Source organism: Triturus cristatus, chromosome 11 (genome assembly GCF_964204655.1).
Source record: "Triturus cristatus chromosome 11, aTriCri1.1, whole genome shotgun sequence".
NCBI lineage: Eukaryota > Metazoa > Chordata > Amphibia > Caudata > Salamandridae > Triturus > Triturus cristatus.
This window is the reverse complement of record NC_140594.1, coordinates 1108232584-1108253605: the sequence shown is the minus strand read 5'-3', so window position 1 is coordinate 1108253605 and position 21022 is coordinate 1108232584. Positions and strand designations below refer to the sequence as shown.

Here is a 21022-nt window from a genome sequence, read left to right as displayed (position 1 = left end):
TGCTTTTGGTGCCTGCATATGCAGGGGGATGGCTCCTCCACCCCATGGGAGATGCTGCCTGGCAGTTGAAGTTGCTCGATGGTCCTCCACAGCTTTGTTAGGATGCACAGCTTCTGGGTGAGTCGGGTCAGTGCAGTTGTCTAGGTTCCAAGCGATACCAAAGGGGATGATGGACGGAGCGTTTGAGCAAATCAAGCACTCACCCCCAGTCAACTGATCTGGGTTTAATCCATCATCCTTCTTTAGCCCACTCTGCCACCCCAGTTTAGACATGGCCATATGCAAATCAGTCTGACCCTGTGCCTCATGGGAACAGTCCAGCCCGAACTACCAAGCCATGTCTTCCCTGGACCGGAAACAAGCATCCTGGGACCAGTTTCGGGTTCATAACCCTAATAAGTCTAGGTTCCAGCTGCAAGGCACAGTTTGGTGCCAAGTAGTGGTAAAGTCCTCATTTCTCGCAGTGACTGACTTTTGTCCTTCCTTCGGTTCCCAGTAGATAAATCTGAGTACCGTGTGTCAGGGGGCAATGTAAATACTGACTTAAGGGGCGTTATGTGGAGTTTAAGGTAGTAGGCAATGGGCTACCCACCCCTGGGCTAACTACACACCCTATATGACTACTTCAAGTGGAGACTGACCCAGCGTTAATACAAGATGGTTAAATCCTTCTTTGAGTGCCCACTTCAGGTGGACCACCTTAGGAGTGTCACTAGCCTCATAGCGCAATACGCCTACTGACTAGCTAATTTTCCAGCTTGCTCTGGTGCCAAATGAGCCCCAGGGCAGAGGGTGGCATTCTCCAGGTCTTGAGGAAGCCCGGTGTCTCATATCAAAGACGGCAGATGCTTTGAAGCCTCTGGCCTTGTTGTTCTAATTTACCAGCCATCCTGGTGGAGGTGGTGTGTTCACCGCCCTCTGGGGCAGGCATTGTTCCTGTTCTGAGAGTTTACTCTCCCGAGCAGGGGGTTAAAAACTTGGCAGTAGTGGTAGGCTGGAGTAGTCCAGTCAGCACGCACACTAAATGACTGCATGTCATAATAAATCAAATACTGGTACAGTGTGGATTTATTAAGACGATGTTTGATACCAAACACCATTATTTTAAGTGAAGCCACTGTGTAGCTGGGTAACTTGTAATGTCCAGTGCCCACTACATATGCATAAAATGGCATCCTGAATACTTGCACTGTCGTGCTAATGTAACCAGATATCAATGGGGCACATCTGCTCATGCAGATATGTCCTCACATATAATTTAATGTGCACTGCCTTAGGACTCAAAAGGCCTGCTGTAGGGGTGACCGGGGTGACTTACATATAGATTACACCAGTCTTGTAACTTTCATAAATTCCCATTGCTTGTATCATTCCCCATTGTCGAGATGGGAGTCCCCGGTAAATAAAAAATACCATAGAAATAGGTACAAAAACAGAATAGGGCCTAGGCCTCATCACGTTTTGTAGCATTTCCACCCATTTTTAAGTCTTGCCTGGCGAAAGGAGTGCACACGCTTCTCTCGCTATTGCGAGTACCTTTTGGAATAGATTGTGTCGAGGGCTTTCGTGCACACGTTTGCATGGACAAACATGGCTGCTCTTACCATTTGTCCATAGCAGACAGCATGTGTGTGTCCGAAGGGACTGTGGACAGTCCCACGCCATTTTGTTGCCATAGCAACTAAAATGCCGCTTCGCGTGTCCTTTGATTTTACTTTTGCTGTCTGTTCCCTCAGGGCACAAGCAGGCATCCACTTCTGTATTTTTGATGCGATCAGCTTGTTCAGTCCCCGCCAGGGCCCATGCAGTGCCCCTCACTGTCCTGACACTTGACTGATCAGTAATGGTGCTGTCACACCTGCAGGACATGTCCGCATCCCACATCTCTGGCACTCATTGCAGAGCTGCAGGGAAGTGCAAACTGAATCCAGTGCACGTCAAGTGCGCTGACTCTGCAGGGTTGTACAAGCACTGCAGCTCCCATGGGGCCTGGGCATAAAGAACAGAATCACTATCGGAGCTTCCCCATCTGTGTCATCCCCCCAGCCTCTCTGGCACAGCCCTCCTCAACCTCTCTCCCCACACCCACCCAGTGCTGAGGGTATTGGGATTTCAAACCACGAAGTAGAAACCAGCAATCACAGCCCAGGGCTGCTGAGGTGGTGTGAGCTGCCACCCTACATCACTCTATTTGCAGCTTCCTCCCTTGTCCCCATTCTAACCATCACAGGCCTTGTAGGAAATGTATATATTTTTTATATCACTCAGTTTCAAACACGTCAAAACCAATTTTGAGAAGTTTTCCACTTTCCGCCAGCGCCACCACCTGTTTATTGCTCTTTGAGTATAACTCCTTGTGTTATCCAGCTTGTGTAATGCCACCTGCACAATGCAACTTCACCAATGTCCTTGTAAAAATCCCTCTGCACATTTCCCACATACAACGCACCTGAAAAATATCTGTACAATGCCCACCACAAACCTGCGCATTGCCCCATTCGCTATGCTCACAGAAAAATACACCTGCACTCCGCCTAATGCACAACAGCCCTCTTCAGTCCACCTAAACGGTGCTCCTGCAAAATACTTTTCATTGATTACCCACGTTCAAAGCTGCATCGCAAGGTATGCACATATTGCCCCTCCATGTTGCTCATCAAATACCCATGAAGCTACTCACACTCTGCTACTCACACTCTGCTACTCACACTCTGCTACTCACACTCTGCTACTCACACTCTGCTACTCACACTCTGCTACTCACACTCTGCTACTCACACTCTGCTACTCACACTCTGCTACTCACACTCTGCTACTCACACTCTGCTACTCACACTCTGCTACTCACACTCTGCTACTCACACTCTGCTACTCACACTCTGCTACTCACACTCTGCTACTCACACTCTGCTACTCACACTCTGCTACTCACACTCTGCTACTCACACTCTGCTACTCACACTCTGCTACTCACACTCTGCTACTCACACTCTGCTACTCACACTCTGCTACTCACACTCTGCTACTCACACTCTGCTACTCACACTCTGCTACTCACACTCTGCTACTCACACTCTGCTACTCACACTCTGCTACTCACACTCTGCTACTCACACTCTGCTACTCACACTCTGCTACTCACACTCTGCTACTCACACTCTGCTACTCACACTCTGCTACTCACACTCTGCTACTCACACTCTGCTACTCACACTCTGCTACTCACACTCTGCTACTCACACTCTGCTACTCACACTCTGCTACTCACACTCTGCTACTCACACTCTGCTACTCACACTCTGCTACTCACACTCTGCTACTCACACTCTGCTACTCACACTCTGCTACTCACACTCTGCTACTCACACTCTGCTACTCACACTCTGCTACTCACACTCTGCTACTCACACTCTGCTACTCACACTCTGCTACTCACACTCTGCTACTCACACTCTGCTACTCACACTCTGCTACTCACACTCTGCTACTCACACTCTGCTACTCACACTCTGCTACTCACACTCTGCTACTCACACTCTGCTACTCACACTCTGCTACTCACACTCTGCTACTCACACTCTGCTACTCACACTCTGCTACTCACACTCTGCTACTCACACTCTGCTACTCACACTCTGCTACTCACACTCTGCTACTCACACTCGCTCCCCCACGCTCATAAATATGTTTATATACATTTATATTTGTGTATATATACACATACATATATGCATACGTATGCATGTTATGTACATAAAAGTTTGAAAAACACTAAATGCAAAGCTAAAAAGCCACCTAATTACAAACAATTGGTTTAACTTAAACGAGTGCAAGACCTATTGCATTTTCAATGCTTGTTGTAAAAGAGACCAAATAAAATGAACAGCCAATCAGAACCGCCTCACCCCATAGAACCTTCCTGAGAGACCCTCAGATTTTCTACAGCGCATTGTGCAAGCGAGTCTCCACTGAGCTCCGCTCAGTTTTTTTATTACATTTATTGCTTAAAACCAATCTTCACTTCAGACTCCATGTCAGACTGCTCTTTTCAAAGCTTGTGCCACCTGCTCCAAGAAGAGACTTTATGTGGAGGACAAACATAGGCTGTATTTATTGTTTGTATCCTGACCACATAGCTACTGCCTGCAAAATATGTCGGACCTTCTCCACCAAGACCATGCGGGACTGTGTGGGACGTCTCACTTGACTCCAAAAACCAAAATCGCAGAAAGATCCTGTCTCCAGTGACAGTGAGGACGCTTCATCAGGTACTTCAAAGAGAGCTCAACAAAGGGGTAGGTCTTCACCTTCTACCTCTTCAGACCCCCCTTCAAAAGCCTTGCAAAAGACCTCTCATAGGTCTGACAGGCATAGTCCCATCGAATCTCCTCAGAGGTGTAAAGGAGAGGGAAGAACTGGCTCCTGATGTGGCACCCCAAAAGAAAAGCTACATGCCTTCTACTTCTCCTTCTGAGAAGGCTAAAACGTTTTTAAAAACTAGCTTCTGTCCCATCAGATGGTTAAGCTGAGAGAAATTAGTTCGTCAATGACTACATCTTTGATTCTGTCGACAACTAATTCAAAATCTTTACCGGCGTCTACTTAGGCTCCGTCGACAGGCTCGTCTAAGAGTTTCCTTGTCTTCACCGGCTTCGACGTTCACCTGGTCTACGTCTACTCTTGAAAACGTCCACGTCTACTAGGATGACTGGTATGGTGTTGATGGCGACGACCGCTTCCAGCTTGATTCTGACTGTGTCGACGACAGTTCCCGTCGACTGTGGCACTCTCCTCGACGACTGCTCAAATATAGTCTGCAGCTCCGTCGACGTTGACACAAAATGTGGCAATTTCTATATGGAGATGTCGCATTACGCCAGAGATGACTTCTCCCCGAAAAGTGACACCTCTGCCTCCAGCTCTCCTTTTGGAAGAGGAGTTTTCTGAGGACGATGACTGTCTTTACGGTGCTACAGTTAGCCCATCTCAGCTGCATGTCAAATATCAAGACTGACTCAGACGAGTACTATATGGAGCAGCAACAATATGAGCCAAAATTGAGATCTCAGGAACTGCATCAACCGGAGATGGTCTGAATGCCATCTTCCCTCATTACAGACTTGCAGTTCATGCAAACTGATTACAGGAGATTTCCAACACAATCTCCTGCCCAGGAAACCGTGCAAGTGCCTCCAACTCGACTTGCTCTTCCAGTTTCACCTCCGCTTCCTCCTCAAACTTCGTTGCAGGATTTACCTGAACCACGACAAACTGGTTACTGTACAGGATGATGCATCCGATGATGATCAAGGGACGACTATTCCGGATCCTGATAAAGAATGGGATGATTACATCATTCCGGATCCCGCCTATCCCGTTCCAGAACTGGCGGATTCCCCTCCTGCGGATCTTGGGGGTTTTCATAATCTTATGGAGAGAGCTTCTAAGCGTTTCGATTTGCTCATTCCATCTGTGCACTCGGAATGTTTCCTATATGACTTTAAAGAACCATTCAGAAAATCAGTCCGCTCTATCCCTATCGTGGTTCACGTCTGACATGAAGGGCTAAAGGTTATGAAGTCATCCTCACTGTCATTCCGATTCTTCCTCGTCTGGAAAAAAGTAAAAGGCCCCTGAAGATAGCCCCGCTTGTCTTTTCAGCCATCCTAAATCTGATTCTGTAATTTCTCAAGCGGCCCAGAGAAAGGCTAAAGATCCGGCGGCCCCTCTCTCCACACCACCGGATAAAGAGGGCAGGCAGTTGGTTAGTGTTGGGAAGAGGTTCTCTTCTATGTCTAGCCTTCTTGTCAGAGCAGCCAAAGCCTTAGCAATTCTCTGAAGGTATGATCGCCAGATGTCGTGTGATCTGTCCCCTTATTTGGACCAGCTGCCGGAGGAAGCTAAAGTGGAAGCCAAAAAGATCCTCCAGGAGGGAGAAAACCTCTTCGGAGATAATTGGCTGCGCTATGGACATTGCCACTACGGCCTTCCGTTCCCTAGCGGGAGCAGCAGTCCTTTGATGCCAGGGTTGGCTTTGTGCCACTTGGGTCTGGCCTGAAGTCCAAAATAAGATCTTGGACCTTCCCTTTGACGGTGAGGCACTCTTTGGGAAGCACATTGACGATGCACTGCAGGATATAGAGGACACGGAGACTTCTAAATCCCTTGGGACTCTGCAATACCGCAAGGTCCCTTTCCGTGGAGCAAGGGGTAGAGGCTTTCCCTCCTACAGAGGCGGATATCAGCAGCAGCCTATTCCTCTTACTTGCAGCCTTCTCAATCATACCGGCCGCAATATTCTCAGCGTCAAGGCCAGTTGTCGTCTTTCTCTCGTTAATCTAGACGACAAGGGCACCACGGGAGGGATTCCTCTAAGCGCCAGTAGCGGCTTCTTGGCTCTTCCTACCGTTCCTTTGTCCCCTGTGACACCAGTGGGAGGCAGGATATCCCAATACTTCCACAACTGGCAACTAATTACATCAGATCGTAGTTCTGTCAGGCCATACTCTGGAGTTTCAACATCAGCCACCATCCAAAGCCCCTCGCACCACCGAATACAAAAATCTACATCATATACGTCTAGAGGCACAGCAACTACTCCTCAAAGGGGCGATAGAACTGGTCCCTCGATCCCAATGGGGAGAAGGATTCTATTCCCGGTTCTCTTGTTCAAAAGACTGTAGAAAATGGTGCCCAATTTTAGACCTGAGGGAGCTAAACACCTATGTCATCAAGCTTTCGTTTCGGATGGTCTCCTTACAGGACTTTTTTCGGCTCCTCAATCCAGGAGATTACATGGCCACCCTGGACCTCGAGGACGCATACATTCATATCCCCATCCACCCTGCCCACAGGAATTTTTTACGCTTTACAGTAGCCGAGAGACACTTTCAATTCAAGGTCCTGCTTTTCGGACTCTGATCTGCTCTGGATTTTCTCGAAGGTCCTAGCCTCTGTCGCTGCATTTCTCAGGAAACAGAAGCTCCAGGTCTTTCCCTACATGGTCGACTGGTTGCTAAAAGCTCCGTCTCCTCGCTCAGCGGAAGAGGCTGTCAAGACGTGTACACAGCTGTTCCGTAAACCGGGGCTCCAGCTCAACACAGAAAAGTCGGTCCTGTGCCCGTCCAAGTCTGCTTGGCTCTTAGGGGCCATTCTGGACACATCTTGCTGCAAAGCATTTCCTTCAAGAGAAAGTCAAACAAAGCTGACCTCTGCTCGTCGATTGCAAAGAGGGTCTCTTTCAGTTCGCCTCTACAAGTCCCTTCTGGGGGTCAATCTCATACTGCATTCCTTTAATTCCCCATTGCAGGTTGCGAATGCGCCTCCTCAAAGTACTGGATTTGCAGTGGCGCCAGGCAGAAGGCTTTTTCGAAGAAGAGATCAAAATCACTCAACCTATGAAAGAGGCTGCAACATGGTAGACAATAAAGGACAATCTCCCGGGGTCTCAGCTTCAGGGTCACTCCAGCACCTCTAGTAAGAAGCCTCACTAGAAGGCTGGGGAGCAGTCTTACAAGACTTTCAGGTAAGCGGCCGCTGGCTGCCTCAGCATCGCCTCCTCCACATCAATCTGCTAGAGGTGAGGGCGATTAGTCTTGCCTTGCAGGCCTTCCTTCCACAGAATCAACGATCCTCTGTCTTGGTCCGTACGGACAACGCGACCGCCATGCATTACTTAAATAAGCAGGGAGGTACAAGGTCTCGTCAACTATCCAAAGAGGCTCAGGAGATTTGGAAATGGGTAATGCAGCTGGAGGTATTGCTCTCGGCGGAACATCTTCCAGGTGCCCTCAAGACAGCGAGCACGCTCAGTCGCCTGAAATCAGTGAGCCAAAAGTGGGAATTAGACCACGACATTCTGGAGTGGATTTTCACACTCTGGAGCACACCAATTGATCTTTGCCACTCCAGAGAACAAAAAAATGCCGGCTCTACGCAAGCAGGCATCACCATCCGGGATCGCTGGGGAATGCGCTTTCGATGGTCTGGTCAGGCGCCTTTGTTTACGCTTTTCCTCCGATCCCACTAATTCCCAGACTTCTCCGGAAGCTCAAGACGGAACCCTGCAGGATGATTCTGGTGGCCCCGGCTTGGCCCCGCCCGTTCTGGTTTACGGAGCTTCTACTCTCCCTGGACCGTCCAGTTAATCTGCGCCCAATTCCTTCGCTACTGACTGTCGCAGGGCCAGGTGGTACACCCGGATCCGAGCTCTCTTCAGTTATCAGCGTGGCTCCTGAGCACCGAGAATTTCAGGATCTGAATATCTTGGCAGAATGCAGAGAGGTGCTTGCTCAAGCTCGAGCCCCAAGTACAAATGGGACCCATCGCTTGAAGTGGAAACGTTTCTGCCTTTGGTGCCGGCAAGAAAAGATTCATCCCTACTCTTCTGCTCCTCATTAAATTTTGCGGTACATTCTGACTTTGGCTAAATCAGGTCTCGCTCATTCTTCTATCAAAGTGCACCTTGCAGCCATCTCTAAATTGAGACTGACTTCTTCTGGGCCTTCCCTTTGGTCGACAAGGATTGTGAAGCAATTTCTTAAAGGACTTTTTAGAGTTTTCCCACCAGTTAGGCCTCCACTGCCTCTGTGGCAGCTTAACTTTGTTCTTACTCAACGCATGAGGCCACCTTTTGAACCAATTCATAGGACGGACCTTAAATTCCTCTCACGGAAGGTGGCTCTCCTTCTCGCCTTAACATCTGCCAGAAGGGTAGGTGAACTGCACGCTCTCACTATTCAAGAACCGCTCTTGCAGTTTAAAAGACACTTTGATTCTGAAAACTAATCCTAAATTTATCCTGCAGGTACCTTCAGACTCACTTGAATGAACCAGTTACACTCCAATCTTTTTTTCCTCGACCCACTACTCTTGCGGAGAGGGCTCTACACTCTCTGGACGGTCAAAGATGTCTAAAATTTTACCTTCAACGTACCAAAGACTTCAGAAGATCAACAGCTTTTTGTGGCTTTCAGTGCTCCTCTCAAGGGTTTCCCTCTTTCAAAGCAGGGTATTGCTCGATAGATTGCCAGCGCAATACAATATTGTCACCAAGCGGCTGGCAAGCCCCTAGAAGGACGGGTCGGGTGCTTTCTATGAGAGCTATGTCTTCAGTTTCTCTCTTCGCCGGAGTGCCCGTCAAGGACATTTGCGGAGCAGCGACATGGAGCAGTGCCCATACATTTACAAAGCATTACTGCTTGGACTCTTCCACTCATAGTGACGCTGCAGTGGGACAGGCAGTCCTGAGGAACCTTTCAATGAGCGGTGAGCTTTCCCTTATAACCCTCCTTCCTTTTTTATTGTCTATTAGCACATTTTGTAAGTCTAGATGCGTTTACTCTTTCTTTCTGTTTAATTACTGTTCTATTGCCAAGTCTCTATGGATAATTTGTATCTCCACTGAGTGTGAAGCATCTTGTAAGATTTTATAACATTGTATTGTTACACAAAATGTGCGTTCTAACTGGTAGCTATTCTGATACAAGCAACGGGAATCTATGAAAGTTCCAATACTGGAGTAAGAAAACCAGTGTGGGGGGGGGAGGGGGGGGGGGGGTTTGGGGGGGGGGGGTGTTGGGGGGGGGGGGGTTAGGGGGTTACGGGGGTGGGGGGGGCAGTGCTTTCAGTAAAAAAACAGAGCTAGGGCAAAAACTTGGTGTGACCATGACACAAATGGCATTTTCCTACAGGTTCTGGAGTTAAACAGGTTGGTGACAAAGAATACGATTTAATCCGTTCAACACAACTTTTGGATAATGAGCAAATTTCCTCGTTCATGCAGTCTGTCTTGGTCATTCAAATTTCTTGGTCTCATTCCGCCACCTCTGATCCATAAAATTGGAGAAAGTCAAAACTTCCATCACTGTTATTGATTCTTCTAGTTCCTTTCTGACATTTTATTTCTTATTCTGCTTTCGAACAACAATTGGAGACTGATTTTTCCCGTCACCTTTGAGATTGACAGAATTGCACGCCACTGTTGTGTGGAAGCAGACCTCATTCTACCACTGAATATTGCTTTTTGTCACTGAAATGTTGGCTGTCCTAACCCTTTAGGTGCTTTTCTGAGATATTTATAACTATAACTAGAAACCTTTTCTTACTGAAAAGGGATGCCCACGCCCCCACCCTGCATGTTCAACCTATTGTGTAGCTCCAGGAATGATTTCACAACTTTAATGCCTCATTCAGACCAAGTATTAGTCTGGGCAGTTGCTGGAGAGGTTATGCTCCTACTCGATCTGCAGGCAGGGTAGAGAACTTTCTAAAAGTGAAGATTCCCAGCTATTTAATAAAATCTCTTTACAATTAGATTGGCTTTTTAATAAATATGAAAAGTTTTATATAGGTCAACAGTTGTAGATGAAAGTGTATAATCTATAGTTTGGCTTTTCCTAGGTTCCGGCTACTACCTGACCAGCGACAAAGTTTTGGGCAAACATGAGATTTTGAATATCGCACTCGTTCCACTCTTAAGTATTATCCACCATACCTTGCAGGCAGCAAAGTACGCTTAGGGGTGACTTATTTAAGAATTGAAATCAGATTTTTGTAACTGTTAAAAGGTTGATTTTGATAGGTCTGTGGAGCAGTCATTAATATGCTGCCCTATACTTGAGCAGTGTTTTCACTGTAGTGATAGGTGCTGCAGTCCACTACGAGCATTTTTTTCTATGCCACGGCCGCACTTGTGTACAATTTACTATGGCCTTATAGGAAAGTTAAATGGGCCAATCGGAGTTTAAGCCAATTTCAACATGTTTTAAAAGTCAGAGCACATGCACTTGGTACACAATAGCAGTGCCCCAGTGTTTAACTAAGGGGTGACCACCAAATAAAGTTCACTTTGCATCACCCAGTTTCTAGTCCAATTTGGGATGTTTTCCACTCCTAGTATTTTTAAGGGGTGTGGAATTGGGTTTCCAACTATTGGCAAAGGTTGACAAAAGATCACACAAGTGACCTTCAGGTTGATTCTAATGCTCTTCATTCTAACACCCGCTTCACAATGCCCATCATGACATCCTCTCTTTAGGCTTATGCTATGCTCCAACAATGCTTGGCAGGAAAAATTTGGGAACTTGATTGGGAGGCTTAATATTAAGCAAGCGGGTGGTGTGGCCTGTGCTGAAATTGTAGAATTTTATTTAGACAATTCAGAGATGCTTGTACACTATAAAAAAACCTGTTCTAAAGTTTACTGGCTTCATGATTTACATTTTTTTTTCTTTCTCAACTGTAGCATTTTTATCAGAGCAGAGCCCAGCCTCCGACAAGTGCTTCCAGAGTTCAGAGTACGACTTCTGCCCGGGCAGTGCCCCCGGCTCACGTCTACCAAGCGGGTTCTCAGGTGATGATGATCCCTTCCCAGCTTTCATACCCTGCTTCTCAAGGATACTATATTCAAGGGCAGGTGAGAACTGTGCTGCCATTAAGCCCATCATTGTTTGGTGTCACTTGGTTTCCTTCTTTCCATTGTATTTTTGCTCTCTCCCATCTTGTGCTTTCCTTCTCTCTTGTTTGTGTCATTGTCCTGTAGCGTTTAATAATCGCTCGACTCTTAGTTGTCACACAAACCCAGCAGTCGCATGATCCCACTGATGGCAGGAATTAGTCCTGAAGATTCAGATGTCGTTACCAGCATGGTTGAGAGTGATTAGATGAATCCCTCTTTTTGTTTCTTTAACATCTGTAATGCATATTTTGGATTAACAGTTTACAAGCTTTAAGACTTTCTCACGTAAATCTGTCCCATTCCAGCGTGTCCTGGGAAGGTAAAGTTGTTAGGGGGTACTTGTTTAGCTCAGAGTTACAGATACTGTGTGGCTGTAATAGGGGAGAAAAGGTGCAGAACCCTGAAGGGCGTGATTCTAATGACCTTACTTTTGAGCAGAAGATTGACTAGATTGGAATTAGCTGAGCGTCCGATGCAGTCTTCATGGTTCAGAAGCATGCAGGCGTATAATCCTCTTAAAGAAACTATTGAATTCAAATTGTATTTGAGACTGTTTTTTTTACCTGTATTTTAACAAACTTGTTGATGTCATGAGATGAATGAAGTGGTAGATGTAACTATCTGAGCCCTTTTTATTGGCTGTCTGCCCATGGTTGTAAAGACTTAAGATCTAAAGTTATTTTATTTAGATGTTGAGCGCTCTGCAACCTTGCCTTCTTTGAAAGGAAATGTGGGGTAGGTTGAACAGTTTATGAGCATTTAGAATGCATAGCTGAAAAGTACATTTACTTGTTTTCTACAAGCTAGCTGAATGGGTTGTTTGCAGAGTTTTTTTCAGTTATTTTTCATGGGGCCAAGGGAAAAGGTGCTGGCCAATTTGTTTCATCTGTACAAGATTGGGGAACTGTATCCTTAAATATTTGTAAGATTCCTTCTTTGTAAAGTATGATTCTTAATATATTGTAGGACAAGTCTATAGGTTGCTTGTTGCTTAGTGAGCAGTTTAAATTGGCACTTTAGGACATGTTACATAATCCTTCTTGTTTTTGCTGATTGTATTATGTCTAATTTCTGAGGGCACTAAGTCTCCTTTAAAAAGAAATTCACCTCTTCCCCGTAAAACCAAAAATTGACTACTAGATTTTTCAGCATGAATCCTTTTCTGGATTCACATGCTGTGCATTAATCCATCTAGTGGTTGGGTCCGGAATGCTTTGTTAGTCCTATTGTATTTTTTTTTAATGCTGGTTGTGTATGGCAGTTTGGTGCTATGTCTGTTCTGTGACTTCAGACATGTGCCCCAGAACTCTGTGTGGTAGTAATCTTCAGATTCTTTTTTCCAACGTTGGGTCTGAAAGAATAAAGCAAAGCTCTGCAGACACTGAAGAAAAAGACTGTGGTTCGACAGATCGTCGAATGGGGGAGAGAGAATATCCACCATAAAGGGACATCTGTAGAAGAGAAAACACAAAGCACCGAAAAACACTGACCAGCACGGAAAAATAGATTAACATGTGGAAGCGCGACCATGCAGTTGGGGAAAGCACAGCACAGATCAGACAATAGACCCGTCAAGGGAAATGGAGAACACTCCCTTTAAGGTTCTGTCCCATATGGCACCACAAATTTGCCCAGAAGGACAACTATCGTGTGTATCCTCTGCTTATCCAGAGATCATAGCCCCGAAGGCTGCAAGAAGTCAGCCCAGAGCCAAGCAGAAAGGCACACTATGCCACCATACAGGTGTGAAAGATGTGCCTATCCCGAAGAGCTTGAGCTGTTGAGCAAAGGGGACAAAAGGGGCATCAAACTGCACAAGTCAAAGGGTCGGATGCCAAGCAAGATGTAGTCAAGATGGCACATGGACCCTCAAAGAAACTTCTAAGTGAGACCCCCGACAAAAGATCTCTGGTACAGAGAGTGGCAGGGGGGGGGGGGGGCGGGAGCTGAACAAATGATGGCAGACTCAAAGTTCCGAAACTACCTCCGTGCCAAAAGATTCCTCGATAGCGAAGTCTAAATACAAAGCCTGATGGGTCCCGATGCAATGATACCAGTAGAGGTCACACCCCGCAGACGTCAGCGATGTCGGGCGAGAAAGGGCAAAGGTACACAGACCTTGAAGCTCTGGCTCTGAAGAAAAGAATGCAGAAAGCAATTGACCCAGATGAGAAAGGTGCTGTAGGCCCAAATTGTGGCGCTTCTGCAAGAGAAAAGATTTTGAGGCATCCCTTCAAGTATTTGAAAGCCCTTGGGAGAACTTAGCCAGGAGGAATTAGAGTACGTCGAACTATACACAGACAGCGCCCGAGCCACAAGAACCGGAAATCTTCAAGGACGGAGAGCTAAAGGACTAACAGTTTTTCCAAGCGATGAACGCGTCAACAAGTGGCAAGATATCGATAAAGAACTTTCTCTAGGAGTGGGGGAAGGTCACAATCAAATTGATATTCAACATTGTCCAACACAGTTATTGCATAGAACTAGTGAAGAGACCTCCAGAAGTCAAACCAAGAAAAAGCACACTCGAAAGAGGATGGACACTACCTACAATGCGAGGTGCAGTACCTCTTGAAAAAAGGGGCGACCGAATGCCAGGAAGCTACTCTATTAACATTGTCATCCCAAAGCCAGACAAGTTGCTTAGACCAATTCAAGAACTCAATTTTTTAACAATCCTATATTTGCAAATATTCAAAATGTGCAATCTACAGGATGTATGGCTGCGAGATTAAGACTAAAGGGCAACCATAGGCTTAAAGGACATCCAGTTATAAATTCCAGTCAACCTCAAGCACAAGAAATACCTGTGGTTCGTTGTCAACTAAAACCATTACCAATTTAAAGTGCTCCTTTTCTGAATCCAGTCTGCACCAAGGGTATTCGCAAAATGCCTGGCTACTGTCAGCTTACTGAAGGAGATCCACATATACCAATATCAACGCAAGAACATCAGAACTGTCATGGACTCCCTCCACAGACTAGGCTTCACAATCATCCTGGAGAAATCTACAAAGCTAGGAAGGGAAAAGGCCTTAACAGGGCAAGGATCAGCATGGTGGAAGCTAAAGCATTCACAGACCGAGCTTCCCACTACTGCAAGGGGTAGTCTCTCACAGTGAGGACTGTTTGGAAATTGATGGCCTTCTGCATTCTTATACTGCATCGAAGACTACTCGTGATCCCCCCACCTCCCCCCCCCCCCCCCCCCCCCCCCCAAAACCCCTGTGGTTCCAGAACCAATGGTCAAAGACCAACTGTCTTGAGAGAATCTAGCGCGTTTAACAATGTGGAAGAGGAGATGAAATAGTGGAACAAGAGCAACATAACTGGGGGCAGACCCTTCACACAGCCTTCTCCAAAAATCACCATGAACGAACCCACACAGACCGGGGGAACACACAGGGGAGGTGAAAATCTGAGGACTAAGGAGAGCGGATGAAACAATCGCACATAAATGTCCTGGAGTTAAAAACAGTTGTCTTGGCCATAAAGGCCTTTCAGACACAGGTGAAGCAGTCAGTACAAATAGTTCAACGACTGCTCTGTTTGAACAAGTAAGGTGGAACATTCACACCTGCTGTCCAAACTAGCCCAAGAAATATGCACATGGGCATTCCGTGAAGAATAACCTTAACCATGAACCTGCCAGGAGTGCAAAACCGAGGCAGACTAACTCTGCAGACAAGTATTCGTATCACACGAATGGGAACTAAACTGACAGGTGCTCCGAGATCTGGTGCACAACAGATTTATTGTTTGGCAACACCCGAAAACGCAAAATGACAAGACTTCGCATCCAGACACCTATGCCACTGCTCCAAGAGAATGCCCGGTTGATAGACTGGTCAGGAAGATTTGCACACACTTTACCACCATTTCACCTCACAGCCCTAGTCGTAAGGAATTGCAAAGGGGTGAGAATCCACATCTTGGAAGTAAGCACCTTGAGCTTGGCTCCTGAGGATATAGCTAGGCCACCTGAACCTTTCAATATGGTCTTTGGACTTGCGAAGCCGAAAGGAGCTCCTTGTTTTTCGAAAATGTCCTGAAAGTTTCGTTGCACTCTCAATGGGTTGGTATACTGCGGAACTTGATGCCAATGTGTGTTGCTTTATGTTCAAAATTTCAATAAAAATATTTACAAAAAAAAATATGGTCTTTGGAGGCAAGAAGGTGCTATTCAGCTAAATGGTAGAGATACAGTTCCTTATTCCTGCACCAAGGATGGGTCACCGCAAAACATAGGAAGCCACAGTAGTCAGATACTTTAAACGCGAGCTAGACAACCTAACCTATGCCTTGCTAAAAATACACTTAGCAGCAATAGTGGCATGTGCAAGATGACACCTAGGAAGAAGCCTCTTCAAGCCACCAGTAAATAAAAGGTTTTTGGAGGGGGCAAAGAGACCAATCTGATAGACTTCTAGCTATAGATGCCTTACCTTTGAATTTCCCTAGGCATCAGACTGGATCCAGAAGATTTGTTGAGCAGTACTCCTGCACACCGGTAGGAGGTGTTGGTCGGCTGTGCATGTCGTCATTTGCTCCGGAAGTGACGTCTGTCACTTATAAGCGCCACCTTGGTGCACTGATGTAGGTTCTCTTCATGCCAGCCAATGCTTATCTGAGAGAAGAGCTACCCCCTGTTTGTGACAGAATCTTTGACATTTTGTCAAACTTTTAAAGGTTTTTTTTTTCCCCCTCCTGGTCTGTCGATGTTGTTGGGAAATCTGTGTTTAAACCCCGTCACTGGCATGTCTGAAACCCGCACCTCGTTTGCTTGTGGTGTCTGGAGTGTGACCATACCCCAATTTATGCTTTGTTTCTTTGGCCATGGCGTCGAAGGCTTTGCGGGTGCGGCCCCTGAAGCTGCTAGCGGGCTGGCATGCGACTCATGGTCCCTGTCGAGAGGAAGGACACAGGACCGTTCTAGGAGTTCAATCTCCTTTTCGTCCCATTCTAAATGGTCTGGTTATTCAGGTAAGAGGCCCAAAAGAAACACAAGTGCGCTTCGACTTCTCATCAGTCAGCCGATGCGACGAAGGAACATTGGTGTTCAGGGCCTAGTACCTCGGAACCTGGACAGACTCTGCACATCAGTTTTGCAGCGTGAATCTTTCTGGATTCACTATGCTGTGCATTATTCCGCGATCTAGTGCTTGGGTCCGGAATCGTAGTATTTTCTTTCTACTTTTTTTTTTCGTGGCTCAGGTAGGAGTCTACATCCCACCCCACCATTTGGTGTCCTTCGTGACGTCGACGCGCTTCCTGCAGAAGCTCCCATCTTTTGTCGCCATATTCAGATTCTTTTTTCCGCCGTTGGGTCTGGATTGTTACCGAAGAGTTCCAGAGTTTTTGGAAGAGGAATCCACGAAAAGGAGAATCGTCAAATCAAAGTTTTGAGACACACCAGACTACATGTCCAGGTAACCGGGACGACGAGGGAGAAGGTGTTTGACCAAGATCTCGACGTTCAATGGAGAATGCGCTTGCAGAGGGCTCCCTGAGAGCTGGGATGCACAAAACACCCTTCAAGTTTTGCACCAATAGCCATCACAAATACGTCCGGAAGAACCAGCATCCAGTCTGCAACCTCTGCCTGCTCCTCTACCACAGCAGCGAGGACTGCACCGCGTGCTCTGTGTTCACACCCAAGACACTCCGGGTAAGAGAGAAGGGCGAACCCCACCATGCGAGGGCAGGTGGCCACCTCCTTCGCTCCGAGACTTGGGCCTCTCCAGTGGAGAGGAAGACATCGCCAAGGGATCGGGAGACTGCACGGTCATTGAGGTCCAAAAGAAGACGTCGAAGGAAGTAAGGGAGTCGTCGACCCCCGCAGACATTTGAGCGGCACTTGAAAGGGTGAAGCTAAAGCCCTGAGCGACACTCTGAGTGAAGCGGAGTCCTCAAATGGAGCAATGCCCCGAAGCACTCGGCGAAGGCAACAACCAAGGACAAACAGCCCAGCGGATCCTTCGAAAAGGACTCCCAGATGGCGAAAGCCCACGAAAGAGCAAGGTAGTCTAAGGATACCCCTGCAAAGGACACTTCGGTGCCGAGAAAAGAAGGGCCAACCGCTACCTCCACGTGTACTACTTCGAAGTGGAGCGCTCCAACCCTAGACGCCGAACAGGCTGCTGAGATGGAAAGGAAGAGGAGGCTCTAGGCCGAAACGGCAAGCATCCTGCAGCGGAGAAGGGACTTCGATGAAAAGAGGAGCCAGTACACCATCCCGACGAAACACTTGCTCAAAGTCAAAAGACGACAACGCAAATCCTCCTGAAACGCCTGAACAGGAGGAGAGGCCCTATATTTCGAGGGCGGAGACGACTAGGATCAGCAGACCTACCCGGACTAGACTTCCTTGGAGGCACAAGACTTGGAGTGGCATGACCTTGACGCCGAATCGCCGGAAGAAGGGGTAGACACGTACCCTTCGAGGCCTTCACTGCCAGACGACATTTGGATCTACAATATGGTCGTTTAAAAGGCTGCACAGACGTATGGGGTAAAAATGGAGGAGGAAAAGCCCAAGGAATGTTTTCTTCTGGAAACTACTGCCTCAACAAACTAGGAGCCAATTCCTGCCCATGCTCCCTAGTGGGTTGACCCCAGGAAGGGAGGCCTTTAAAGAACCAGCAGTATGCAAAGCAGTGACTCCAAGGACGGAGAATAAGCATTTCTTAAAGGACCCTGCATACATCCAGGGGTCAGTGCCAGCAGATTACATAATTACAGCTACGGCCAGGAAAAGGGCCAATGTACCCACAAATGCCAGACCACCTCCAGACAAAGTAGAAGGAAGGACCTCACGGGGAGAAAGGTGGAGCGAAATGCGGCAATCCATTGGCGCATCGCAAACTCCAACGCCCTGATCAACAGGCATGCTTACCAGCACTAGGATGAAGTGGGGCAACTCCTTAAGCATCTACCAGACCAGTACCAACAAAGAGGAGCTCACCTGGTAGAAGAGGGCAGGAGAATCGCAAATACATGTTAAATACATGTTTAAAATTGGCCTTGGATGCTGCAGAGACATCCAGCAGACCAATGATGATAGGAGTGACCGAGAGAAGACCCGCATGGCTTAGAATTTCAGGATTAAACCCAGAGGTACAAAGCAACATCCTGAACACACCTTTTAATGGAGAGCAACTGTTTGTCAAACCAGTTGACGACAAGTTAACCCAGCTCAAAAAGGACAAGGAGACGGCAAGATCCATGGGAGCCCTGCAGTTCAGAGGAATGAGAAGAAGTACAACCGCAAGAAGGCCAGGTGGTAGGGGAGGCAACGTGCCTACCACATCTCACCAAACGTTCCAACAAGGCTATCAAGGGAACCACCAAGGCCAGCAGCAGAACTGGCAGTACCAGCCACGGGGCCAGTCCTTTCGAGGGTGCGGAAACTGACGAGGACAGACACGAAGAGGAGGCCGACAACCTTCCTCCAAGTGACTTCACCATGGAGCACGCACCCACCCTAGCAACACCTCGGGCGGGCACAAAGACAAAAACCGAAACTTAATATTACACAAAAGAGTCCCTTGAATATACACCAGTAGGAGGCAGAATAAATCACTTCATCAAGGAGTGGAGGAAGGTCACTACAGACAAAAGATATTCAACATTATGCAATACGGATACTGCATAGAGCTAGAAAAACAACCTCCAAACAGAAAACCAAGAAACAAGGCTCACTCAGCAAAGGAACTTTCGATCTCGCAACTAGAAGCAAAGGAACTGCTCAGCAAGATGGTGAAACGGGTAGTACCGTACAACCAAAGGAACAAGGGGGTTTACTCCACTAACTGCCTCGTGCCAAAAGTGGACGAAACGCTAAGACCTATGCTGGATCTGAGATTCTTGAACAAATTCATAAGAACTCGGATTCAAGATGACTTCTTTACAGGAAGTAATACCACAAATACAAGGGGATTACATAGCAACTATAGATTTAAAGGAAGCGTACTTGCACCTCCCCATCAAGCACAAACTTCTACTAAGGTTTGTGATCAACCAAACCCACTATCAGTTCACAGTATTGGCATTCTGACTCCAATCTGCACCAAGGGTGTTAATAAAATGCCTAGCAGCAGTAGCAACGCACCTATGAAGGCAGGGAATACACGTATATCCCTACCTCGACAACTGGCTCGTAAAGTCAAGTTCATATAGCCACTGCAAAGAACACATCCAGCAGGTCGTACAAAAACTGAGCCAACTTGGTTTCTCAATCCATTGGGAAAAATCGTCAACCGCGCCGGAACAGATCAAAATATTCTTAGGGGCAGAGATCAACACCATACAGGCCAAAGTGTTCCCCAGCAGGAAAAGAACATTGGCGATACTGAAGGAAACGCGTCTTTACTGCAAGGGGCAAGTTCTGACAGTGAGGACGGTGAGCAAGCTGATGGGGATGATGGCGTCATGCATCCACCTAGTCCCAAATATTCCACTCCATGAGACCATTCCAGGAATGGATACAGCGGCAATGGTCACAGGCAACAGGGAGTTGGGAAGATCTAGTGGTTGTTACAGACATGGTGCACCAGGAAATGGCATGGTGGAACAAGGAAAGCATAGCACAGGGGAAATCATTCACACAACCAACTCAAACAGTGACCATCCCAACGTACGCCTCACAGCTGGGGTGGGGCGCACACATGAACCAACTCAAGGTGAGGGGTCTATGGTCGCAGCAAGATGTGATCAGACACATCAATTACCTGGAACTAAAGACTGTTCCTAGCCTTAAAAGCAACAAGATGGAACGTATTCAGTAGCCCTGTCACGGCTAGCACAGGAAATATGGGCATGGGCCATTCCTCTAAGATTAGACCTGCTAGCAATAAATCGCCTAGGGAAAGACAATGTGGAGGCAGACTGACTCAGCAGGCAGACGTCAGCATCCCACGAATGGGAGATCAACCAGCAGGACATAGAAAAGCTATTCCAAAGGTGGGGGACACCGCAAACAGACCTATTTACAACACACCAGAATGCAAAACTCCAACACTTCGCATCTCGGGAGGATAAACCCGAAACAGTGTCGAATCAAGAACCGCTCCAAAGAAGGGGAGCTTCTGAGAGGGACTCAATGCGATTTCGGCACATTGATGGAGAACCCCAGCAAATGCAGGAGGTCGGCCGCAGTCTGAAGGTGGTTGACTACTGCCTGGTGCGAGCCCGCCTTCCACAACCAGTCGTCGTAAGGGAAGACTGACGCTTCTGACCTGCGCAGGTGAGCTGCGACCACCGCCATCACCTTCGTAAACACCCGAGGGGCGCTGGTAAGGCCAAAGGGGAGCAGGGCAACTGAAAATGCTTCTGCCCGACTGTGAACCGCAGGTAACGCTGGTGGGCCGGTAGGATGGGGATGTGAAAATATGCGTCCTGCAAGTCCAACGCTACCATCCAGGTTCTAGGGCAGCCAGGACCTGAGCCAGAATCTGCATTTTGAACTTCTCTTTCCGGAGGAAGCGATTGACGGTCCGGAGGTCCAAGATGGGGCGCAGGCCCCCTTTGTCCTTGGGGACCAGAAAGCAGTGGGAATAACAACAA

General features: G+C 47.4%; 1 protein-coding gene across 12 annotated transcripts in view; it reads left to right on the top strand.

Moving 5' to 3' along the window:
- Window positions 1-21022, top strand: part of LOC146786091 (eukaryotic translation initiation factor 4 gamma 1-like) — a 1219153-nt gene that overhangs the window by 366728 nt on the left and 831403 nt on the right. For all 12 annotated transcript variants that reach the window (XM_085635575.1, XM_085635572.1, XM_085635570.1 and 9 more), the window contains one exon: window positions 11246-11416. In XM_085635575.1, the coding sequence (XP_085491701.1) occupies window positions 11246-11416 (171 nt within the window). The remainder of the gene's footprint in view (window positions 1-11245; window positions 11417-21022) is intronic.